This window comes from Podarcis tiliguerta (genome assembly GCF_965153285.1).
Source record: "Podarcis tiliguerta genome assembly, chromosome: 3".
NCBI lineage: Eukaryota > Metazoa > Chordata > Lepidosauria > Squamata > Lacertidae > Podarcis > Podarcis tiliguerta.
Genome location: NC_139536.1, coordinates 11,890,080 through 11,916,280, shown reverse-complemented (window position 1 = coordinate 11,916,280; position 26,201 = coordinate 11,890,080). Strand labels below are relative to the sequence as shown.

At 43.7% G+C, this 26,201-nt stretch overlaps 1 protein-coding gene across 3 annotated transcripts in view; it reads left to right on the top strand.

Annotated features, from left to right (window-relative positions):
* The window catches only part of SPTBN1 (spectrin beta, non-erythrocytic 1), a 229,938-nt gene that overhangs the window by 112,453 nt on the left and 91,284 nt on the right, over nt 1–26,201 (top strand). For all 3 annotated transcript variants that reach the window (XM_083432411.1, XM_083432413.1, XM_083432412.1), the window contains one exon: nt 10,424–10,575. In XM_083432411.1, the coding sequence (XP_083288537.1) occupies nt 10,424–10,575 (152 nt within the window). The remainder of the gene's footprint in view (nt 1–10,423; nt 10,576–26,201) is intronic.

The window sequence follows — 26,201 nt, the reverse complement described above, 5'->3', positions numbered from 1 at the left end:
CGTCTTATACTCTGGGCCATCTCCCCCCCCCCATTTTCTTAAATCTGAGTCCCCCAAAATAGGGGGGTGTCTTATACATGGGGGGCATCTTATAGATGGAAAAATACGGTATTTAAATAAACAGATAGCTCTGTGCCCTTCACACTCTGCTGTTCATTTGGTATAAATGAGTGTGTTCAGGGCTGACCAAAAGACATTTTCTGACTGAGATATCTCCCCCATTCCATGTATGGGGGACTCTGCCCTCCAGCAATGGGGCAGAGCCCCCCACCACACCTGAGGGCAGCAGGTTAGCTTACTTGGCTACAGGGCAGTCTCCGTGGCTCTCGCTGCTTTTCGCCCCATAGCATCTGCTGCCTGAGGTGGCTGCCTCATTCTGCCCAATGTCAGGGCCGGCCCCTGAACCATTTGAAATGAATGAGAGTGAACCGCCGAGTTGTGTGTTGTTACCTGTGGGTATAGGAAGTTGGCTTTTACTGAGTCGGACCTCTGACTCATCTGGCTTGGTATTGTCTGCAATGGCCGGAAGGCAGTCCAGCGATATCTAGTTCCTCAGCCTTGCAGGGGTTCAAACATTGTCCAGCCTTCTGAATTGAGCTGAGAAACCTACTGGAATTGTTTCAATACAATCTCTGCTCCCAATCCCTGCTAGCCTAAGTTTTTTGTGTGTGTTTATAAAACGCTTTATCGAAATTAGAAAAAAGTAACATATAACAAAATTATCCATAGAAAAAAATATTAGTATTTGTTACATTGTATCATGTTCTTCTTAAGATTCCAGTGACTTCCAGCCAATTTTCCCCCTTCCTCCCTCCCCTTTAACCCCCCCCCCCCCAATTGTTCTCTCTTCAAATCTTTAACCGTGTGTACAGAGTATTCATTCTAATTTGGATGTTTGGGTTGGCTTGCTCCCGTGCTACCCAATTCCTATAACTTGCCCATTTATTCAAAATCTTTTGAGATTTATTTTCCCATGTATCTTCCGTCATTACCTGTTCAAATATATCAGATTGTATATATTCAAAAACAAAGTAATTCCATTTTTCCATTGTCCATTTATCCTTTTCTTTCCATCCCGATGCAATAACATGCATACCAGCCAAGATCATAATTTTATACCAATCTTGCTCTTACTATTCCCCAGTATTCCTGAGATAAGCATTTCTCTATTGACTTCTATCTTAACCTGAAACACAAATCAGAAATAACCTTTATAATCTTTTGCCAATATTCCTTTACACAAATGCACTGCTAGCCTAAGTCAGTTTCTGGATATAAATTTCCAAACGGCCTTCCAGGGCTAGTTGTTGTTGTTGTTGTTGTTTAGTCGTTTAGTCGTGTCCGACTCTTCCTGACCCCATGGACCAGAGCACGCCAGGCACTCCTGTCTTCCACTGCCTCCCGCAGTTTGGTCAAACTCATGCTGGTAGCTTCAAGAACACTGTCCAACCATCTCGTCTTCTGTTGTTCCCTTCTCCTTGTGCCCTCCATCTTTCCCAACATCAGGGTCTTTTCCAGGGAGCCTTCTTTTCTCATGAGGTGGCCAAAGTATTGGAGCCTCAGTTTCACGATCTGTCCTTCCAGGGAGCACTCAGGGCTGATTTCCTTCAGAATGGAGAGGTTTGATCTTCTTGCAGTCCATGGGACTCTCCAGAGTCTCCTCCAGCACCATAATTCAAAAGCATCAATTTTTCGGCAATCTTTATGGTCCAGCTCTCGCTTCTTCAAGGGCAGCCCCATGTAAAGATGCATTGCACCTATAGGGACACATGTCAAATCTTCACCCAAACTCTCAAGTTACCAGCCCTTTATTTGGACAGCTTATTTGCGTCCTCTGGGGTTTCCGCTTGGTGGAAATGGCTCTAGAGATAAGTCCAACACACTGTGTTATCAATGCAAAACTCTAGAGAGCTACTTCCCTTTTCCTGCTGCCTGAGCTTTGTACGCTGCTTAGATTGTTTCTCTCCCCTCTCTGTGTGTATACAGACCCCAGGAAGCAACTGCTATCTGACGTTTGGCTACTCCACCCATATCCTCTGGCTTTAATTAGAAACCTTCAACGCTGGTCTCCCACCCTACCCTGCAGATACAAAGCTTTTATCCATCTGTGCAACCCCTTTAAGGCTCCTGGAGCCTTAGATGTCATGCCCAGCTAATTAATGATCAATAACAATTGCTTGTTTAATCGTTTATTTACGGAAAGCGTATTTCGGCTGCTCTTCAGACAGGATGGCTCCGGGAGCCGCTTCTGGAAGATCAGTTAAAAACAAGAGAGTTTGAACAAGAATGACCCCCCCCTTCAAAATATTTTGGAATAAGAAACAAGGGTTCGTATTAGTCCTTTTCTGTTTCTGTAAGAGTTTTGTAACTCAGTAGATTAAGAGAAGGGCAAGTGTTATTTCCAGCGTCATTTTTTCTTGCGGGTTCCCCTCCACCCCAGTATCTGTTTTACCTCTGATGATCTCGTCTTTCCAACTCACTTTATTAAACATTATCACAAGGATTTTCCTCCTCTATCTTATTTTCTCTGGTATTTGTAATGTAAATTGACATGTAAACCAATTTTGAAAGCAATATACCTAATCTTAAGAAAACCGTTCTTTGCCTGCAGGTTTGTAATCTAAAGGACGAAGCACAAAAGGAAAGAGGGAGGGGGAAGAAAGAGGAAAAACAAGCAAACGGGCGGAGCAGGTGTCTCCTTGAAAACTGGGCATTTGGGGTGTGTGGAATGCAACTCCAGTTTTAATTCATAAAAAAGGGTCTCAGAGGTCTTGAAAACACAGGAAGCTTCCTCACGCAGGGCCAGACCACTGGTCCATCTAGCTCAATATAATACTACTAATAATAATATATTATTTATACCCCGCCCATCTGGCTGAGTTTCCCCAGCCACTCTGGGCGGCTCCCAATCAAGTGTTAAAAACAGTACAGCATTAAATATTAAAAACTTCCCTGAACAGGGCTGCCTTCAGATGTCTTTTAAAGATAGGATAGCTGCTTATTTCCTTCACATCTGCTGGGAGTGTGTTCCACAGGGTGGGTGCCTCTACCGAGAAGGCCCTCTGCCTGGTTCCCTGTAACCTCACTTCTCGCAATGAGGGAACCGCCAGAAGGCCCTTGGCACTGGATCTCAGTGTCCGGGCAGAACAATGGGGGTGGAGACGCTCCTTCAGGTATACTGGGCCGAGGCCGTTTAGGGCTTTAAAGGTTAGCACCAACACTTTGAATTGTGCTCGGAAACGTACTGGGAGCCAATGCAGATCTCTCAGGACCGGTGTTATGTGGTCCCGGCAGCCACCCCCAGTCACCAGTCTAGCTGCCGCATTCTGGATTAATTGCAGTTTCCGGGTTGCCTTCAAAGGTAGCCCCACATAGAGCGCATTGCAGTAGTCCAAGCGGGAGATAACTAGAGCATGCACCACTCTGGTGAGACAGTCCGCGGGCACTGCACTGACTGGCAGTGGTGGTCTAGGTCTTCAGATAGCAGTTTCTCCAAGCTTTATCTGAAAAAGCTGGGGACTGAATCCAAAAGCTCACACACGTGAAGCAGGTGTCATACTGCTGCGCTGCAAATGCTCCTGATAAACACTGGAAACTGCTTTTTCAGGTCAGTCTTGTCTGCCCAGCTAGCCTAGTCACGTCTTCTCAGGCCAGCAGTGGCTCTCCAGGGTCTCAAGTTTCCCATCGCCTGATACCTGACACCTTTTAAAACCAGGGATTCCAAACCCTTTCTGCCTGCAAAGCACATTCAGTGCACTGGAGCTATGGAGCCTTGCAGCCTCGGGCCGTAAAATAGCTTTGTTCATAACCCCACAAAATGAAGGAAAAGACGACTGTCCAGCTGGTTAAAGCATGGATGGTGCTGATAATGCCAAGTTTACAGGTTCAATCCCCGTATGGGACAGCGGTATATTCCTGCATTGCATGATTTTTTAAAAAATGAATGATTTTTTATGTATACTTTTCAAGTTTATACATTTCACTAATTTTATACATGTCACCAATTTTACAATCATTTTGACATTTCAAAACTTAACTTCCTTCCCTCTCTTTCTGCGGTTCCATAAATTTATTTTTCTGCTTATCCAAATTCATTTAATTTGCTCATTTATTCATCTACTTTAAATATATACTCTTATAAAACTGCAGGTTATTACAGTTATCCTGCCAACGTTCTTATCTGTTTACAGTTTCTCTGTAAATATTCCATTTTCATTGTTTTATAAAAAGTTTGTTATCTGGATTTCTTATTCTTCCGGTAAGTTTCGCCATTTCTGCGTATTCCATAGGTTTTTGTAGCCATTCTTCCTTTGCTGGGACTTCTGATTCTTTGCGATTTGGGGCGAGTAACATTCTAGCCACTGTAGTAACATCCATTATTACCTTTCTGTAAATTTTAGGTAGTTCTGTCCCTATAATTCCCAAAAGAAAAGCTTCTATGCTTCTCTGACTTGCTTTTGTGGAGCTGATCTCTTGCAGCAGTTGGAGGAAATTGGGTTTCCCTGATCTGGCAACCCACTTAGGTTGCATCCTCAACATCTTCCATTTAAAGCACTCTTATGCTACTTCAACAGCCGCAGGGAACCTTGGGAACTGTAGTTTGTTAATGGTCTTGGGAATTGTAGTTCTGTGAGGTCAGCACCCTTAGCTTAATCTGCTGTCCAGGCTAAATCTTGATGTTGTTGTTGTTTAGTCGTTTAGTCGTGTCCGATTCTTCGTGACCCCATGGACCAGAGCACGCCAGGCACTCCTGTCTTCCACTGCCTCCCAGTTTGGTCAAACGCATGCTGGTAGCTTCGAGAACACTGTCCAACCATCTCGTCCTCTGTCGTCCCCTTCTCCTTGTGCCTCCATCTTTCCCAACATCAGGGTCTTTTCCAGGGAGCCTTCTCTTCTCATTAGGTGGCCAAAGTATTGGAGCCTCAGCTTCACGATCTGTCCTTCCAGTGAGCACTCAGGGCTGATTTCCTCCAGAATGGAGAGGTTTGATCTTCTTGCAGTCCATGGGACTCTCAAGAGTCTCCTCCAGCACCATAATTCAAAAGCATCAAATCTTTGGCAATCAGCCTTCTTTATGGTCCAGCTCTCACTTCCATACCTCAAAGCCCCTTTTGCTCTCTTTTTTTAGGGTTCTGCTCTCTTTTTTAGGGTTCTTTATCTTTAAATGGGACTTGGACTGTATAACTTTTTGGATGGTTAGAGAACTGTTCTCTGATAGCCCTTCAGGCAGAAGACCAGCCTCTGTAAAACAGGTTATGAAGATATGTCCAATGTACCTTTCATGGAATTCTCAAGCTGAGATGTCCACCTAGTTATTGGAATGAGGAAGGGAGAAAAATCCCTCCTTAGGTGCACCGGAGCTTTGCAGAGTTGCACCAAAAGTTTTCAGAGCTCTGTGTTTGCTTTTAGAAAGAATGCATTTCAATAAACTGGTGTGTTTTTTTTTGGGGGGGGGGGAGAAAGCACAACTTCAGCCCTCCAAGAAGGCATGTGACTGTTTAGTTATCCTTGTTGCATTTTCTCCCCCCCCCCTTTTTCCTTTTTGATAACATTTTATTAATTTTCCAAAAATAACAACAAAAACACCATAAACCAATTTTTAACCATAATTTTTGCTTGACTTTCCTCTACTCCCCCTCTTGGTTCCATTGTTCAGAACTTGTTCACTCACGTCCTTAAAACCTTATATTCTTAATAATCCAATTTTAAACCTCCTTCATCTTATTACAAGTGACATTTAAAGTTATACTAATGTAAAACACTATGCACAAACCTTAAAAGATATGCATTAAACATTCCTCCCCCCTCCCCCCCAAGTCCTCTTTCTTTCTTGGATTTCAAGTTAACTGATTTGTCCAGCATAGTTCAATAATTTATTTTGCCAGAATTCTTTATCTTCTTTTGCGGATGCTTCTTCCTTCCTTCCTTAGGAGCTGACTTGGCCTGACATCCATTCTTAAGTACAGGAACAAAGTCTTTCGTTCAATAAATCCATCAAGACCTATACAGTGGTACCTTGGGTTAAGAACTTAATTCGTTCTGGAGGTCTGTTCTTAACCTGAGACACCACTTTAGCTAATGGGGCCTCCCGCTGCCGCCAGAGCACGATTTCTCTTCTCATCCTGAAGCAAAGTTCTTAACCTGAGGTACTATTTCTGGGTTAGCGTCTGTAACCTGAGGTACCACTGTACATCATCCTTGTTGCATTTTCAAACTTCAGTGGTTTGGTAGGGGAAATTGTCCGTTCGATTTATGTGCATGAAAATGGCAAGAGATTTTTCGGAGAGATTTTTCGATGGTTGTGAAACTCTCAAACAGAAACGGCCAGCTGCTGTTTCCACTCCACGGCAAACGCACACAACCTTCTTGAAATCCGCTCAGCAAAGGTCAGCCGGCACAATGTTCTCATGGCCCGACGATGCCCCTGCGATGTGGGTTAGCCTGTGTATTTGGAACATGCTCAGTGTGTACACAGCAGCCGGGGAGATTCTCCGTATTTGCTGGGTGAGCTGGAGAACTTTTCTGTGACCACAGCTGGGACTCCTCTTCCCTGCATTGCATGTTTTACTTCAGGGAAGCCTGCAGACAGTTCTTGAGAACTCAGTTTTTCACGTCTTGCCTAAAAACATGGAAACGTGAAATTAGGGGAAGTAAAATAGCGGGGGAACTGGCTGAGTTAAAAACAACAACCATGCATTTAATATTTTGCAGAGGAAATTGGGAAATAAATGACATTCTTAAGGCACTATTCATTTAGAGCCTCTCCAGATGACCTTTTTTATTGAGTATTCATCCAAATTTGCTTTCACAAAGTTTAGCTAGGTTATATCCGGTCTTCGCTGAACATTAGTTTTGATTTGCTTGTGCACTCATCCTATGTCTAATTCTTCCGGATAGTCAAACTACAAATAGTCATTTTTAATTTTTTTCTTAAAAAGCGGATTTGTTACGCTAGGGGTGACAGAACACTTAATTCCGCTATAAATGTGAAAACTCGAAATTCTGGTATTAGCTCAACTTCTTCCTGCAAAATACTGTTCGTCTGGACTCCAGGCAACCTTTCCATGGCAATTTATCCATATTTTGGCAGGCATAAATAAGAGTTCTCTATCCTGTTGTGAGTCTCTGTTGACTTACTGCATTTTCTCATGGATGGTGGAGGACAGCAACCAAATTTGCCAGTGGAGTTCTTTTTAATGCTTGATATTTTACTATGTTTTTATATATGCTGTAAGCTGCCCAGCCAGATGGGTGGGGTATGATGATGATGATGATGATGATGACGATAATGATGATGATGTTCTAGCCTACATGGGCTTGCTTCTTTGCTGGTCCATTGAACACAGAACATCTGCATAACTGTGCCCATTACTCAGGAGATTTTTCAAAATTTCCATTCCATTCCATTTATGAATTACTTCCTGTGAGACACCTCAAAGGCAATTTAACAACATGACCTTCAGCAATAAAACATATTTTAAACTATTGCATATTTTAAAACAATTTCATATCCAGGACAGTTACAGACGGGGGTAAACAAAGAGATTATGCCATAATCATACAAGGAGAACTCAATGCCACTCATTCATTGGTAATAATTTTTATTTATACCCTGCCTAAAACCGGGCTCAGAGCGGCAAACATCAAATGTATAACACATTAACATAAAATCAGACAATCAATTAAAATACATCCTCAAATCAGATCAGGATCAGAATAAAATCCAATCAGATGGCAACCCGCAGATTAGGGTTGGGGACCTTAAATGTTCACCAACTGTTTGTGCTGAACTTATATGGGTCTGTGAGAAAAATTGGGAGGCCACTTTCATGCAAGTTCTTACAAAAGGGGAGAGGGAGTCAGACTGAACCCCGACCAAAGGCCTGGCAGAACAGCTCCATCTTGCAGGCCCTGTGGAAAGATGTCAAATCCTGCAGCACCCCGGTCTCTTGCGACAGAGTGTTCTACCAGGCCGGGACCTCCAAAATGTTATTATTTGCAAACCATAAGGTCCTCTGTGGGGCATACCAGGAGAAGCGGTCCCATACCTATGGCCCTAGGCCTTATGGGGCTTTAAAGTATTGGCTTTGCAGTATTTTGCTTTGCTAAAATGAGGTTTGTGCTTTCTAGTGAAGGGGATCGCCTCCCTGTTCTGTTTGGCTGAATCATTTCAACCTCTCCAGCCTCCACTTGGATGTTTTGCATTCCAGTGTTGCAATGGAAGTAAAGTTGGGTGCACTTTGTAGCTATGAGGCAACAGTTACAACAGCAACAAGAATGGAGGCTTAATATAAAAACACACACACACCACAGAAAGTGATGTCACAGAGCAAAGGTCTGTAGCGTATTGAAGCTGGAGGTTAGCAACAGACAAGATGCCTAATAACTCTGCCACACCTCAAATGGAAGGTCAGGGCTTCTTTGATCAAATGCTTCCCTTCTTTACATAGAGAGCCTCCCTTCTTGTCAGGAGGTTGAATCCTGACAAGACAGAAGTACTGTTCTTGGGGGACAGGGGACGGGCAGGTGTGGGGGACTCCCTGGTCTTGCATGGGGTAACTGTGTCCCTCAAGGACCAGCTATGCAGCCCAGGAGTCATTTTGGACTCACAGCTGTCCATGGAGGTGCAAGTTAATTCTGTGTCCAGGGCAGCTGTTTACCAGCTCCATCTGGTACACAGGCTGAGACCCTACCTGCCCGCAGACTGGAAATAACCCACCCACCTGGCTGAGTTTCCCCAGCCACTCTGGGCGGCTTCCAACCAAGTGTTAAAAACAATACAGCATTAAATATTAAAAACGTCCTTAACGGGGCTGCCTTCAGATGTCTTTTAAAGAGAAGATAGCTGCTTATTTCCTTCACATCTGAAGGGAGGGCGTTCCACAGGGCAGGCACCACTACCGAGAAAGCCCTCTGTCTGGTTCCCTGCAACCTCACTTCTCGCAGTGAGGGAACCGCCAGAAGGCCCTCGGTGCTGGATCTCAGTGTCCAGGCTGAACGATGGGGGTGGAGACGCTCCTTCAGGTATACAGGACCAAGGCTGTTTAGGGCTTTAAAGGTCAGCACCAGCTTATTCTGTTCCTTAAAGATCCCACATTCCTCAGGTGAATATTTTGGGAAGTGGGTAGGAGGGAATCACTTGCCCTGCTTTACATGAGCCGATTTTTATTTTTCAAATAAGACAGAACCGCCTTTGAATACAACCCAAGGTCACTGGGCAGTCCAATGGTGACCTGTCTGGAGTGCTGCTCTTGTGCAACGGCAAAACAACTCTGTGTTGCCCAACAACTGGCCGTGCAAACAGTTGTGAAAGTGCTCCCAAGAACTCCGCCAAAGCTGGACCCTGTTTGCCCATGGCTTTTTGTAAAACCAGATTAACCTCAAACCTTGTGGGGCTTTAGAACCATTCATACAAATTTCAGTGTTTCGCACACTTTGTTTCCCAGGCTGTTGCTGGAGTACAACTCCCATCATCCCTGACAACTGGTCCTCCTAGCTAGGGATGATGGGGTTTGTAGTCCAACAATAGCAGCAGACCCAAGTTTGAGAAACACTGCATTAGGCGATCCTCCCTCCCTTTCATTTTTTTATTAGAAGAGCTAAATCAACAAAGAATAAGGGGAACAGCTTGGGCTCTGTGCATAGCTGCAGACATTCAGTGTCAGCAGCACTGAGCTAAATAGGGCAATGGTCTGGCATGATAGAAGGCATCTTCCTGTGCCAAGTGAGACTTACCGTATTGTTTGCTCTATAAGATTCACTTTTTCCCTCCTAAAAAGTAAGGGGAAATGTGTGTGCGTCATATGGAGCGAATGCAGGCTGCGCAGCTATCCGAGAAGCCAGAATAGCGAGAGGGATCTCTGCGCAGCGCTCCCTCTCGCCGTTCTAGCTTCTGGCTTAGCCACACAAAGCCTCTTCAGGGCAGGGGGAGCCTTCATCCCACTGCCCTGAAGAGGCTTCGTGCGGCTATCCCAGAAGCCAGTACAGCGATCCCTCTTGCTGTTCTGGCTTCTGGGATTCAGAATTTTTTTTTTCTTGTTTTCCTCCTCCAAAAACTAGGTGCATCTTATGGTCTGGTGCATCTTATAGAGCGGAAAATACGGTAAACTACAGGCTCCTGTAACCAGTGCTTGTGGTGATCCTTTGGGTATCGTAGGCGAAGATGGATGACAATATTGGTGGTTATAATGGTTCTAGGAAACAAGGCGGGTCTGTAGCTCAGCCTGGATGTAGGCAGTCCCAGGTCCCCTCTGGGATGTGCAGTTGATCCAGGAAGTACCACTGCAATTTGGGAGAGACTGCTGGGCTAGATGGACCAGGGGATGTGATCATGTCATGCACTCAAAAGAAGTGTCTTATCAGGATGTGCTTTGATTGCATCCCTGCTTAAACTCTGCCATTCTTTTGTACGTCTTTTCACCAGATGAACGAGAGGCAGTCCAGAAGAAGACTTTCACGAAGTGGGTTAACTCTCACTTGGCACGTGTGTCCTGTAGAATTACGGACTTGTACGCCGACCTTCGCGATGGACGGATGCTTATCAAACTGCTGGAAGTTCTTTCGGGAGAGAGACTTGTAAGTGCCCATTTCCAATGCAAATCTTTATTGCATCTGTGCCGTCCCAGTTGTAACAAGAGTCTTTGCTGCAGGTCTGTTAGTTCTAAAGTCAAAGCAAATCATGATATACTGAGTGTGGCCATGGGGCAATTTCACATTAAAGTCCTGCCATGTTTTTTTTTTGGGGGGGGGGGGTGTTATTTCAGTTGCTGTGAGTGAAATGTGCAAATTACCCTTCGTCTCGTTTTCTTGCCGTGATTTTAACAGGAGTGAAGAGCTAAGAGGTTTAGAAACGGGTTCGCTCTGGTTAATTGGGACAGGAGAGGAAAGTGTGTGATCTGAATAAACTTATTGTGTGTGACTCTTACCTCGTAACAGCCTCTGCCAACACAATGTCCTCTACAGGTGGTGGCACTACAACTCCCATCAGCCCCAGCAAATGCTCACTGGGGTTGATGGGAGTTGTAGTCCAACAACATCTACAAGGTATCAGGCTGGGGGACCTGTGGCCTTCCAGATCCCAGGCCAGGTATGATGGGAGTTGGAGTCCAACTGCTTTTGGAGAGTCCCACGTTCCACATTCTTCATATTTTGTTTTTTTTTAAATATTTTTTATTGCTTTGTTTTCCGGAGTCAAGATACATCGTCAATAATCCAACAAAGACTGTTTTACAATAAAAAAGAAGAAAAGAAAACAGAAAAGAAATAAGAGAAAATTTCATTTTCCAGATCTTTTTTCATTATCCTCTGGACTTCCCCATATCCTCCATCCCTGTATTTTTTACAATAAAAATTAAATAGCAAATTGTTACCTTGTTTCATATGTTCTTATAGTTTCATCTAATTATTCACTTTAAAAATTTAGACTTTTCTCAATCATAACCCGGTCACAGTCATATCCAAATTTCAATATTGAGGCATATTTTTCTCAAAACTTAGCAAATTCTCAACATTCAAATAACTTATAATGTTTTTGTAGATAGTCCTTAAACTTTCTCCAATCCTCTTCTATCGCGTCTTCTCCCAGGTCTCGAATTCTGCCAGTCATCTCTGCTAGTTCCATATAGTCCATCAGTTGTGTATGCCACTCTTCCAGTGTGGGTAACTCCTGTGCCTTCCAATATTTGGCTAAAAGGATTCTTGCTGCTGTGGTTGCATATAGAAAAAAAGTTCTATCTTTCTTTAGCACTCTCTGGCCCACAATGCCCAGGAGGAAGGCCTCTGGTTTCTTCTGAAAGGTATATCTGAATACCTTTTTCAACTCATTATAAATCATTTCCCAAAAGGCTTTCACCCTCGGGCATGTCCACCAGAGGTGAAAGAACGTTCCTTCAGCCTCTTTGCATTTCCAACATTTATTATCAGACAGATGGTATATCTTTGCAAGTTTGACTGGGGTCATGTACCACCTGTACACCATTTTCATAATATTTTCTTTTAAGGCACTACATGCCGTAAATTTCATGCCGGTGGTCCATAACCTTTCCCAGTCTTCAAACATAATGTTGTATCCAATATCTTGTGCCCATTTTATCATGGCTGATTTAACTAATTCGTCTTGGGTGTTCCATTTAAGCAGCAAGTTGTACATTCTTGAAAGCACTTTCGTCTTAGGTTCAAGTAGTTCTGACTCTAGTTTTGATTTTTCCACCTGGAAGCCAATTTTTTTATCTTTTTTAAAGATCTCTAAAATTTGGGCATAATGGAACCAGTCTCGCACACTTCCTTTCAGTTTTTCAAAACTCTGCAACCTCCAAGTATCACCCACTCTTTCTATTAATTCACAATATTTTGCCCAGCCACCCCCCATATTAAGTATTTTTATGGCCTTAGCCTCCATCGGTGATAGCCACCTCGGAGTCTTATTTTCGAATAAGTCCTTATATTTAGTCCAGACATTAAACAACGATTTCCTTACAATGTGGTTTTTAAATAGTTTATGAACCTTTACCTTGTCGTACCACAAATATGCATGCCACCCAAAAGCGTTGTTAAACCCTTCCAAATCAAGGACATCCGTGTTTTCTAACAAAAACCAATCTTTCATCCAGCAGAAGGATGCGGCTTCATAGTACAGCCTTAAGTCCGGCAGGGCAAATCCCCCTCTTTCCTTTGCATCCGTTAATATTTTAAATTTTATTCGGGGCTTTTTGCCCTGCCAGACAAACTTGGTAATGTCCCTCTGCCACTTTCCAAAACACTCCACTCTGTCCACGATTTGGAGGGCCTGAAACAGAAACAGCATTCTTGGCAATACATTCATCTTAACTGCTGCAATTCTTCCCAACAAGGAAAGTTTCAATCTTGACCAAGTATCTAAATCTTTTTTAATTTCAGACCAACACTTTTCATAGTTGTCTTTGAACAAGTTCAAATTTTTCCCAGTCAGATTAACCCCCAGGTATCTCACTTTTTTTGTCACGTTCAATTCAGTTTCCTTCTGAAACCCATCTATTTCTGAAGGTGTCAAGTTTTTTACCAATACCTTAGTTTTTTGTTTATTTAACTTGAATCCCGCCACCCGACCAAACTCAGAAATTAATTCCAAAGCTCTTTTTGTACTAGGCACTGGCTCCTGTAATGTCAATACCAAATCATCCGCAAAGGCCTTCAATTTATATTGTTTTTCTCCGACCTGTATTCCTTCTACCTGCTGGTCCTTTCTAATCAAGTTCAGCAGGACCTCCAGGACCGAAATAAATAGCAAGGGTGATAGGGGGCACCCCTGTCGTGTTCCTTTTTCAATCTTAAACTCTTCTGTCACCACATTGTTTACTATCAATTTAGCTTTTTGGTCTGAATAAATTGCTTCAATACCATTTTGAAACACCCTTCCCACTCCCATCCCTTCTAAATTTTTCTTCATAAATTTCCAAGATATGTTGTCAAAGGCCTTCTCCGCGTCGATAAATATTAAAGCTGCTTTTGTATTTAAATTTGTCTGTAATAGTTCCAAAACATCCACGATGTTTCTAGTGTTGTCTGACAAATGCCTGCCAGGGAGAAAGCCTGCTTGATCCTTGTGAATTACTTCGTTTAAAACTTTTTTCAATCTATTTGCCAAAATATCAGCAAAAATTTTATAATCCACATTTAGGAGTGAGATAGGGCGATAATTCTTAAGTTGAGTCTTTTCAGATTCTGATTTTGGTATCAACATGATGAATGCCTCTTTCCACGATTCTGGTGCTCCCTTCCCTTCCATAATTTGGTTGCATACCTCCAACAATGGATGGATCAGGTATTCCTTCAATGTCTTATAGTATTTGGAGGTAAGACCGTCTGGGCCCGGAGATTTACCTACTTGCATATTCTGAATGGCGCTTTCGATTTCTTGTTCTGTTATTTTATAGTTCAGGGTTATTTGTTTATCTTGAGTCAATTTTTGCAGGCCATAGCTTTTTAAGAATTCATTTATCTCGTTCTCTTCTTGATGACCTTGTGTAAACAGTTTTTTGAAATATCTCTGGAAACACTTTCTGATTTCTTCAGGTTTCTGAATACATTCACCATCAACCTCTAGGTTGGTAACAAAGTTCAATTTCTGTCTCTTTTTCAGCTGCCATGACAATAGTTTCCCACATTTGTTTGCCGATTCGAATGATCTTTGTTTCATCTGTTTAACCTTCCATTCTACTTCTTGATTTATCAATTTCGCATATTGTGCTTGATGGAATTTTATTGCTCTTAAGACTTCTTTGGATTTTGGGTTCAATCTCAACCTTTTCTCTCCTTCTTTTATCTTCTCCAAAATCTTGTCCTTTTTACCATTCCAGAGTTTTTTCCTAATAGTATTCTGCTGTATCAGAAACCCTCTCATAACAGCTTTACTTGCGTCCCAGATTGTTTTTTTCTCCACCGAAGTATTCAAATTAATTTCAAAATAATCCTTCATCATTTTTTGGGCCTTCTTTACAATCTCCTGATCTCTAAACAAAGAGTCATTCATTCTCCATCTAAAGGATCCAGTTGGTGTGAGTCTCAAGTCCATTTTCAGAGCGTTATGGTCGGAGCAAATTTTGGGACAGATCTCTATTTTTTTGGTCTTAGGTGCCAGTCCTCTAGATACCCAGATTTGGTCGATTCGTGTCCAAGATAGGTGGGCCTCAGAAAAGAATGTTCCCTCTTTACCTAGAGGATTCTTTATTCTCCAGATGTCAATCAAATCCATATTGTCTGTAAGTTCAAAGAAAGTCTTTGGTAGTCTGCCATCTTTAGTCAAGTTTTGGTTTTGTGACTTATCCATATGTGTGGAGACAACTCCATTCATATCTCCCATCAAAATGATGTTGTTGTAATCAATATAATCCAGCATTATCTCATGCAGCTTCTTGTAGAATTCTGATTTCCCATCATTTGGTGCGTAGATTCCTACTATCAGGAATTTTTCTCCTTGAGATTGTATTTCAATCGCCAAAATTCTTCCTTGTTCATCTTTAAAAACAAATTTTGGTGCTAGGCTCTCCTTTGCATATATCACTATTCCTCTTTTCTTTACTTTATCTGATGAAATAAATTCTTGGCCTAGTCTCTTGTTAATTAGTACTCTTCTGTGGAGCCTAGTTACATGGGTTTCCTGTAGACATATAACGTCTAATTGTTCCTTCTTCAATATATGAAAGATTCCTTTCCTTTTTTCAGGGGAATTTGCACCGTGAATATTCCAACTGAAAAGCTGCAGAGACATCCTGGATCAGTTTGTCAGCCAATGGGTTTGTCTCCCTTGTCGTCTGTGTCTGGAGGTGGGTCTTTTACGTCGGGCTTGGGGAGTGCCCAGACACCTGCGGTTCCTTTTCGAAGGTCTTCCCCGTAGTCACTTAGAAACTTATCTTGCTCCTCTGCCGTTCTGATTCTAACCTTCTTCCCTTTCAAGTTAAAAGATAGTCCTTGCGGGAATTCCCACCTGTAACGGATTGAGTTGTTTCTCAGTAGTCTTGCTAGGTCTTTATATGTAGTTCTTAAATCCAACAGCTGTTTTGGTATGTCTCTGAAGATTTCTGCTATTTTTCCCTGTACCACCAATGGATTTTTAAAGTGTAGGCCGAGTATATTATCTTTTTCTTGCTTGTATCTCAAAATGATCAAGCAATCTCTTGGTTTATCCTTCCTGGCCGCACTTCCCAATCTAAAGGCGGTAACAATTTTAAAGTCCTTCTCTTCTGCCAAACCCCAGAATTTGGATATTTCTGCTGTCAAAAAACCAGCCAAATCTTCCTTTTCTTGTTCTGGGATATTTCTAATCCTAAGGTTGCTCTCCCGATTTTTCAGTTCTGCCATAGACAGATAGGCCTGTTGTTCAGTAATCTGTCTACTCAGTGGTCTTACTTCCCCTCTTAATTCCTCTATCCTTTTTTTATTTTGGTCTGCTTTTGTATTCACTTCTTCGACTAGTCTTCGATTTTCCGTCGCAGTCTTTTCAATGTTACCTATCGCCTGTGTGTTTTGGGCAACTTGGTCTGTCAATTTATTAATTGTAGCTGTCACTTGATCTAATTTAACCGCTTGATCATCGGCCTTCTTGTTTAATGCAGCCAATTGCTCCAGTATTTCTTTAGAGACAGGGTCAAGCCCTCCTGCAGCCATGTCCTCTAGAGCTGGCTGTTTAGATTGTTCTTCCTGCAGACCTGTCACAATTGGGACAGATGATCTACGTGCCTGCACAGGCAAAGTTGATTGCAATAGTTCAGTCTGTTTAGCTTTCTTACCAGCCCTTGTTTTTGCTGCACCACTCATTCCACAGCTGTCTAGGCTTCAAGGTCAAATTGTAAATCCCATGGGAAAAGCAATCCAAAAGGAAGGTAAACATCCAAGCATAAAAGTTCCAAAACAACCAGCAGTTCTCAGAGGCTGATATTTCCACAATCCAGCAGGGGGAGCTCCCCAAAAGTTAAGGAAAGATGGAATTTTCCACCAATAAGTTCCCAAATGAAGTAAAATCCAAAACAAAGGGGGGACCCTCTAAGTTCACTTTAAACTGCAGAGAGTATGAGTTCTTTGTCAGAATATGTGCAACGGTTCCTTTTTTATAACTTGCAGAGTAGCCCAGTAAAACTTTGTATCTCTATGCACAGTCACCACAATCTGATGCTACTTTATGTCCAGGCAGCTCGAGAGCTGGGTCTTGCAACTTTGTAATCCACACAGAATGAAGGGGAATAACACAGTCTCTGTCCACTTATAACACAGTTCTAACTTTTCCTTAACTTTCAATTTATCAATTCCGAATTTGCAGAGTAAATTCCATCTTCTTTTAAACTCCTTTCAGCGCTTCAACTTTAAAGAAGCTTTGCTCAGTACTTTAAACAGGGACGGAAGACTGACTTCCTTTTTAGCGTCTCCCGTTTTCAGCCAAATTGCAGAAATTTGTTGTTCAAATAGAGTCTCAGATTTTCTTACTCACGAGTATGTAGTCTCAAATCGATTGATCATAGAAGAAAGGTCAGCGCTCATCAGCAGCAGCCGCGCGGCTTCACTTCCGCGGAAAGAGCGATGGATTCACAGCACCGCTACCCCCTCCACGTTCCGGAGCCCCTTACGGGGTCCCTTCCACGTTTCCGGGGTCGCTCTTGGTACCCGCCGAATCCCACGGCCACGGGCTCACTCTACCCGTGGTTTGTCTTGCTGGGTCGTCGCTGTGCCGCAGCGCACGACCCTTTTCCGCGGAGCCCCTCTTCAGCGACTGAAGAGGACCGCCATTGCTGTTTCGCGCCGCCTCCGGAAGTCCACATTCTTCATATTTTGGTCCCGATCTTAAGGTGAACTTGTGTCATCTAGACCAGAGGTCTAGTAAAAGTGAAATAAAATCGCTTAGAAAAACATTTCAAGCTTTGTGAAAGTTTCAGTAAAGTACTCCAGTCATTCATTTTATCAGTTAGCAGCTAGATAACAGTGAAGTAATAAACAAGAATGATATCATTATTAATGCTGTGTGGCCCTGGGGGCATACTCTTCCAAATACTTCTTTTGGTAAAGGTTAAGTCCAGTCAAAGGCGACTATGGGGTGTGGCGCTCATCTCACTTTCAGACCGAGGGAGCTGGCCTTTTCTCCACAGACAGCTTTCTGGGTCATGTGGCCAGCATGACTAAACTGCTTCCGGCACAATGGAACACCGTGATAGAAACCAGAGCGCACAGAAACGCCGTTTACCTTCTCGCCACAGCGCTACCTATTTATCTACTTGCACTGGCGTGCTTTTGAACTGCTAGGTTGGTAGAAGCTGGGACAAAGCAATGGGAGCTCACTCCGTTGCAGGGATTCGAACAGCCAACCTTCCAATCGGCAAGTCCAAGAGGCTCAGTGGTTTAGACCACAGCTCCACCCACGTCTTTTGGCACCAGCCTTTCAAGAATTCCTATGCTCCACAAATAACCCAGAGATGCATTTTAAATAAAAGGACACCTTCTACTCATGTAAAAACACGCTGATTCCTGGACCATCTGCAGGCCGGATTGAGAAGGTGATTGGGCCAGATCTGGACTCCGGGCCTTAATTTGCCTACCCATGGACTAGATGATCCTCAGGGTCCCTTCCAATTTGTTTCTATGATTCTTTGAAATCAGAATGAATGATAAATAAAGGCTGCATTGGGCCAAACCCACTCCATACATTTAAGCGCTGTTTCACTGCTTTAACAGTCATGGCTTTCTCCCAAAGAATCCTGAGAATTGTAGTTTGTTAACGTTGCCAAAAGTTGTTTGGAGACCTCTGTTCTTCTCAGGGAGCTGTGCTTCCCAGCCTTTGAGCTTCAACTGCCTTCAACATTCCCAATTCACTTACAGTATTGTTGCAACGCTATCATATTAACTACATGCGTTTGGCTGTAGTTGTGTGAGGCTCCGAAGACTTGATTTTTATAATACACAGTAGGTGCTTCCTAGCCTGGTTGCCTTGACTTTAGAAGGAACACAACTGCAGCAATCTCTGTGCAAAGAGCTCTCATTCTGGCACGCCTTCCACTGCAAACAAACATCTAGATAAAGTGGTTTGCGAAGGCCTTGAGATAATTGCATGCATTCCGAAGTATGTTTGCAGGATTAGCATTTAAATCTCGTTTGCTGAACCCTCTCCTCCTTATGTTTCTTTTTCCTCCGTGTATGCTGATAGTTGTTTTGAGTTAAGCATTGGTGATCCCACTGCCACGCTCGATGGGTAGGATCATGGCTAAAGCCAAGGGAGCCTTCTAGGATTTTGCAGCCCAGAATTTAGATAAGCCGCCACCCAAGGGCCATTTCCAACTGTTTGCTTTTTGGGAATGTTTCTGCAGAAGCAGCCACAAAATGGCTGCACGTCTGGTGCCTCAGAAGACCAGAATGGGTGGGTGGGAATATAAAGGTAAAGGTAAAGGTACCCCTGCCCGTACGGGCCAGTCTTGACAGACTCTAGGGTTGTGCGCCCATCTCACTTAAGAGGCCGGGGGCCAGCGCTGTCCGGAGACACTTCCGGGTCACGTGGCCAGCGTGACATCGCTGCTCTGGCGAGCCAGAGCCGCACACGGAACGCCGTTTACCTTCCCGCTAGTAAGCGGTCCCTATTTATCTACTTGCACTTTGACGTGCTTTCGAACTGCTAGGTTGGCAGGCGCTGGGACTGAGCAACGGGAGCGCACCCCGCCACGGGGATTCGAACCACCAACCTTTTGATCGGCAAGCCCTAGGCGCTGAGGCTTTTACCCACAGCGCCACCCACGTCCCGGGTGGGAATATAAGCTACAGTAAAAAAATAAAGTTAGTTCACAACTCCACTTAAGCATTCCTGCATCTACACACATGTTCCTGTTGGGCCATTATTTCCTTATTTATTCTGAAAACAAGACCAACTCCTCCCACACCTGTAATTAATTAAGGAAAAAGACAAAGGTGTAGCCCCGTGATACACGTTCAGCATTTTGTGCCACAGCAGCATATTTTGGGGTGGGGGTCAGAGGGGCATCAGCCCTGCTGCTGCCACAACAATAGAACAGGGGAAGTGCCAGCCAGGTATGGGGAGGTCTGAGTTGGCAGTGGCAGCACCACAGGTGTTTGTGCCAAACTGCAGCTCACCTGAGCTCTTGGGTGCCTTGCTATGCCCCATTCTGGTGAGTGCCAGGAGGGCGTCTCTGCCTGTTCACCACCACACCTTATATTAATAATAATAATAATAATAATAATAATAATAATAATAATTTATTATTTATACCCCACCCATCTGGCTGGGTTTCCTTACTTCTTGCAGTGAGGGAACCACCAGAAGGCCCTCGGTACTGGACCTCAGTGTCCGGGCTAAACGATGGGGATGGAAATGCTCCTTTAGGTATACTGGGCCGAGGCCGTTTAGGGCTTCAAAGGTCAGCACCAACACTTTGAATTGTGCTTGGAAACGTACTGGAAGCCAAAGTAGGTCTTTCAAGACCGGTGTTATGTGGTCTCGGTGGCCACTCCCAGTCAGCAGTCTAGCTGCTGCATTCTGGATTAACTGTAGTTTCCGGGTCACCTTCAAAGGTAGCCCCATGTAGAGCGCGTTGCAGTAGTCCAAGCGGGAGATAACCAGAGCATGGACCACTCTTACGAGACAGCCTGCAAGCAGGTAGGATCTCAGCCTGCGTACCAGATGGAGCTGGTAAACAGCTGTCCTGGACACAGAATTGACCAGGTGACAGTTGAGGGAGAGAAGACCTCTCTCAAAATCAACCTTCTCTATCCACCAAAAACCTCTACAGAGGGTCGGGAGGTGGATGTTGAACAGTGGAGACTGTGCATAGGACTCCAGTCAGGAGGTGAGGCAGGTGGACTCACCTAAAATTGAATGGAGGGATCTCGCTCCAGTGGAGATAACTGAAAACAGATCAATGACATGCTATGGTTTGCTTGGGAAAAGACACATCTTTTTCGGGTTTTTAGTTTTTCCCTTTTCCCGTTTGTTTTATGCTGGGAGTTTTTAAATGTATGTGTTTGTTCCTTTGAGCTTTTGTAACAAAAGCGACTCGAGTGTTAAATAAATAATAATTCAACAATAATAATCCATTCATTTATTTCACAATATTAAGGGGGGGGGACGCAGATTCAAATAGAAGAGGATGTTTGCTCAAAGTACAAAAGGGAAAATGAGAGAGACCGAGAGACTGAAGAATCCGTTTGCCCATATTGTTGCACACAGTAAAAAGACATAAATGTGTGAAATGTCCTCCACGGTCCAGAAAATTGGAAGAAGATAATGATGATGGAGGAGAGAGAAGTCACTTCTAATTTCCTCCTCTTGCGCTTGGAGGAAATGGTTTGCAGGATCACCTGAATGCAGTTTAATGCTCCTTAGCTGGTTTTTAAATGCAGCAGAGTATAGTAGGTATTATTTTACCTCTCAAGTTCTGGGTCTTGAAAGGGAAGTTTCTAATCGCAACTTTGCACTCCCCTTTTATTTGATACAGGGATTGGATTGCCGCTACGTGCCGCGAAAATTTCCCCGTGTAATTCAGCAAGCGCTTTAGGGACATAAATATTAAAACGCTCGGTAAACGTGACAATATAGAAGCACAAGCAATATCCCTGCACCTGATTACAAACATTAACCACTTCTATTACTGCTCCATACAGCACAGCTCCCAGTGACCAGGAATGGCTCCTGACCCTATAAGAGGGGTTTGGATGTGGGATATGGAGGGAGAGGGTGCAGAGGGGAGATGGAGAAGAGAAAGATCTTTGGGGCAAGCAGCCTTACTCTTGTTGAACCATTGGATGCAACCCCAACAAATATATTATGGTGTGGGATATGGTAGGCAAATACAAGGTTATTGGTACCTTAAATGTGGCTGATCTCCTGATCCAAGTGGATAGCTTAGTTGGGTAGAACGTGATGCTGAATACGCCAAGGTTGCAGGTTCGATCCTCATATGTGTTAACGGAGAAATCTAAGGGCTCCCTTGGACAAAAAAATAAGGACACCATTTCGTAGTCCTTCCTTCATGGAGTAAAATAAAAGTGCAACAGTGCAGAGCCGATGTATGGTTGATTTTCTATTAATTTATAACAGAAGTGTAGCGTATGTCGTGTGTGAGTGTGTGTGTGCGTCGAGTTTGTACAAACTGAATGATTGGGGGGGGGGGGATACTGCCAGGGAGACAAAGTCCATCATGACTCCACGTCGTCTCCGGACGTCCATCGATCTCCTGTAGACACGCAGTATCAGCAATTAGCGACACGAGCTCCAGAAATAGCTTGCCACATTCCAGAGCCGTGCACGCTCTATCAGCAGATAATGCACACAGCGAAAGATGCCCTCAGGAGAGCATTATTTACAAGTTTATTTCTGCGTTGATCAGAACAAAGAAAAACATGACTGCCTGCTTCAGTGTTCCAGCACAGAGAGAAACGAAAGCAAAGACACAACAGAAACATCCTGTGAAACAGGAAATGCGCAGGTTGTGACACAAACATCCTGCTCCCTTTTAAGGTGGAATGGAAATATCCTAACACATATGGGACAGCTGCATATTCCTGCATTGCAAGAGGTTGGACTAGATGATCCTCAGGATCTCTTCCAACTCTACAATTTTATGAATGGAGCTGCTGCCGTTATGGGGAATGTGGGTATGTGAAAGAAGAGTATACCAATGCACCCCATTTTATTTTTTCTACATTGATATCCTTTCTACTACTTAGCAGATCCATTAAAGTTTACCTTTATTATTTTTAAAAGATGTTTCCTTTCACAACTTCTTTGTTGTTATCCAAATCCAGAAAGTGAAGGTGGATCACTTTTGCCCTCGGGGAAATAAATCAAGAGGCCAGTCCTTAAAGGTCAATCCGCCAGATAATTAAAAAGTCAGAAGTGGATTATTTTTTTCCTATTTGCGAAGTGGGAAAAGAATCCAACTAGCGCGAAAAGGCAACAACATTTTAGGATTCTTTCACTCCCGACAGTAACACAAACACACCAGCACGAGGCTCGTTTATATAAAACGGCACTTTTGGCCGTTCAGTGCTTTAACAATAATTCCTTTATTTTTTCCGAAAGCCCCAAAGGTCATCTCACATGCACGCATCTTCTCTGGCGAATTTTGCCCTTTATTGCACAGAGGGGGGAAGATTAGAAGGAATTAAAGTTGCCTCGCTTTATGTGTGCCCAGCACATAACTGAGATTCTTAAACAAACATAAACATCGAGCGAAGGAAGCCAGTTTGCATTCCTCCCTGTCCAAACTCCCCATCCCACTTCCTCAGGCTGAAGGAAGAGGAAATGTGTTTATTATTATTTACATCAAGGAGTATCTTGCCGTAAGCCTGTGGAGTAGGTTGTTATTAACCCAGGAACAGGGGAAGCAGCTGAATCTTAACCTTCCAAGTCAAGGCCTAACATGCTACTTGTCAGCTGGGCCATAGCATATCTCAAAAGCAGTCGATTCTGTTCTGCGTGAATGTTGCTTCAAAGATCCAAGTTCCCCTTTATAAACACTTCATTCCCAGAAGCTAGTATCTGGGGTTGGCACTGAGTGTAGACAAGGGGTATCAGATGTTGTAGAGCAGAGAGTTTCTCTTATGTATTAACAGAAGCTTGCAAACAAAAGTTTGCAAAAAAAATAGTCTGTGAAAGTTACTAAAGCCTAGTAGCCTGTGTTTTCATGCTTGTTGTGAAGGAAGTAAAACCCCCCTCATCACAAACAGTGTAAGAACACATCGATGACAGAGGAGGGATGGAATACAGTGGTGCCTCGCAAGACGAAATTAATCCGTTCCGCGAGTCTCTTCGTCTAGCGGTTTTTTCGTCTTGCGAAGCAACCCTATTAGCGGATTAGCGCTATTAGCGGTTTAACGACTATTAGCAGCTATTAGCGGCTATTAAAGGCTTAAGGGATTAGCGGATTAGCTGCTAAAAGGCTATTAGCAGCTTAGCGCCTTAGAAAAAGGGGGTGGGGAGCGGAAAAAAACCTCAAGAATCGCAAGACATTTTCGTCTTGCGAAGCAAGCCCATAGAGAAATTCGTTTTGCGAAGCACCTCTGAAAACGGAAAACCCTTTCGTCTAGCGGGTTTTCCGTCTTGCGAGGCATTCGTCTTGTGGGGCACCACTGTACTCCAATGTATTCTAATGTATACTCGCCTGAGCAGAATTCTTGATCACCTATGGTGAGCAGGCAAGCTTGTAGATACAATGCTGTGTTAACAGCTGTACACAACAGTGCATTTTAAAAACTTCAGGGACCCTCTTCTACATTGACGGCTTCATCACAGAAGCCCTGCACATCGCAGAAAGTTCTGGGATGCAAATTCATGCATATAGAGTTGTGGCTCGGGGTGTGGAGTGGGGAGAGAATGAGATATCGTCTTAAGACCTAGCCAGTGCTCGCCTGTGACTACCTGTTGCTCTGCAGGGAAACCTGCCCGTTGTGACTGATCTAGTGAAGAAACTCTCAACAGTTTCCAACGAACCCTTGTATGTTCCATGGATGGGATTTTGGCAGGTACCTTGCAGCGTCTTAGCACTGCAAGTGATACTCAGTACCGTATTTTTTGCTCTATAAGACTCACTTTTTCCCTCCTAAAAAGTAAGGGGAAATGTGTGTGCGTCTTATGGAGCGAATGCAGGCTGCGCAGCGATTCCTCTTGCTGTTCTGGCTTCTGAGATTCAGAATATTTTTTTCCTCTTGTTTTCCTCCTCCAAAAACTAGGTGCATCTTATGGTCTGGTGCGTCTTATAGAGCGAAAAATATGGCACTTACCAAAATTCACTCTACCCACCTATTAAAGTATAGGAACCCTATCCTCTGTTGCATAGGGTGATTCTGTGTGTGCTTCCCCCAATCTCATGTCCTGCAAATGTTTTGCACTGCAAACACCATCAGCCCCAGCCACCTTGGCCAGTCGTCAGGGATTATGGGAGCTGTAGTCCGCAGTATCTGGAGGACATCGGGTTGAGGGAAGATGTTCCAAGTATGAATGGTGTCCATTGTGAAATCGTTCTTACTTGCTCCAGTTCCATAGGTTGAAGCACAAACAGACAAAACAAGAATTTTCCTCTTCCTTTGCTTCTAAGTACCTTTTGGGTTCAATTCTAACTACATTCATTTCCACAGGTCTCCACTACTTGCCAGAAAGTTGGAGCGGAAGATTAGGGCTCCTACTTAACTTGATGGAAATATTTTGAAGTAGCCAAAGCTAAGTCCTCTGAAAAATATTGTATCTCTTGATTTTTAGGGTGGAAAATATATAAGGCTAGGGGGTGCACAGTTAATCACTGAGCAACATTATGAAGTTACTCATTTTTAGTCCTTGTTTCTTTTTTAAAAAAGCAAACCACTGGCGTGCAACATTGCTGAAAAACAGTTATTACCAGTGGTAATGGAGATGACGGGAAGTTTGATGTACTTTAAGAAGATTTATTTTCAAAATACATGAGTTGTTGTCCTTGTTAGTTTCATATCTTTGTAACAAATGATGTAAATGTACAGGTTTTTTGTGTTTTGTTGGTGCGTAAGAAAAAGAGAAAAGAAAAACAGTTATTACCAGTGGTAGCAAATGCAATTCCGGAGGAGCAAAATCAATATTCCCTCTTTCCACAAACCAGCTGATCAGCAACAGGATGAGGAGCTCCCTGACCTGCAGATCTTAATTACCACCAGTTTTATTCCGACAGTGATAATTAAACCTTGTTTTCTCAGCAGTTGCTTTCCATACCAGCTGAAAAATAACTAGCCTGGGTCATGTGCTTGCTGGCAGACAGCATCTTGCAAGAGAGCTTCCCATGAGCAGCTAGCTGTGTAGTGGTCTGGGGCAGTGGGGGACCTACATTTTGGGGGCCCTGAAGCTTTAACAACAACAACAACAACAACAACAACAACAACAACAACAACAACAATATAATATTTTATTTATACCCCGCCCATCTGGGGTATAAATAAATATTCTCTGGGTGGAGTCCAACAGAATATTAAAATACAATAGTCTATTAAACATTAAAAGCTTCCCTAAACAGGGCTGCCTTCAGATGCCTTCTGAAAGTCTGGCAGTTGTTTTTCTCTTTGACATCTGGTGGGAGGGTGTTCCACAGGGCGGGTGCCACTACTGAGAAGACCCTCTGCCTTGTTCCCTGTAACTTGGCTTCTCACATTGAGGGAATCGCCAGAAGGCCCTCAGCACTGGACTTCAGTGTCCGGGCAGAACGATGGGGGTGGAGACACTTCTTTAGGTATACTGGACCGAGGCCGTTTAGGGCTATAAAGGTCAGCCCCAACACTTTGAATTGTGCTCAGAAACGTATTGGGAGCCAATGTAGGTCTTTCAGGACCAGTGATATATGGTCTCGGCGGCCGCTCCCAGTCACCAGTCTAGCTGCCTTATTCTGGATTAGTTGTAGTTTCCGGGTCACCTTCAAAGGTAGCCCCACATAGAGCACATTGCAGTAGTCCAAGCGAGGGATAACTAGAGCATGCACCACTCTGGCAAGACAGTCTGCGGGCAGGTAGGGTCTCAGCCTGCATACCAGATGGAGCTGATAAACAGCTACCCTGGACACAGAATTAACCTGCGCCTCCATGGACAGCTGTGAGTCCAAAATGACTCCCAGGCTGCGCACCTGGTCCTTCAGGGGCACAGTTACCCCGTTCAGGACCAGGGAGCCCTCCACACTTGCCTGCCTCCTGTCCCCCCAGAAACAGTACTTCTGTCTTGTCAGGATTCA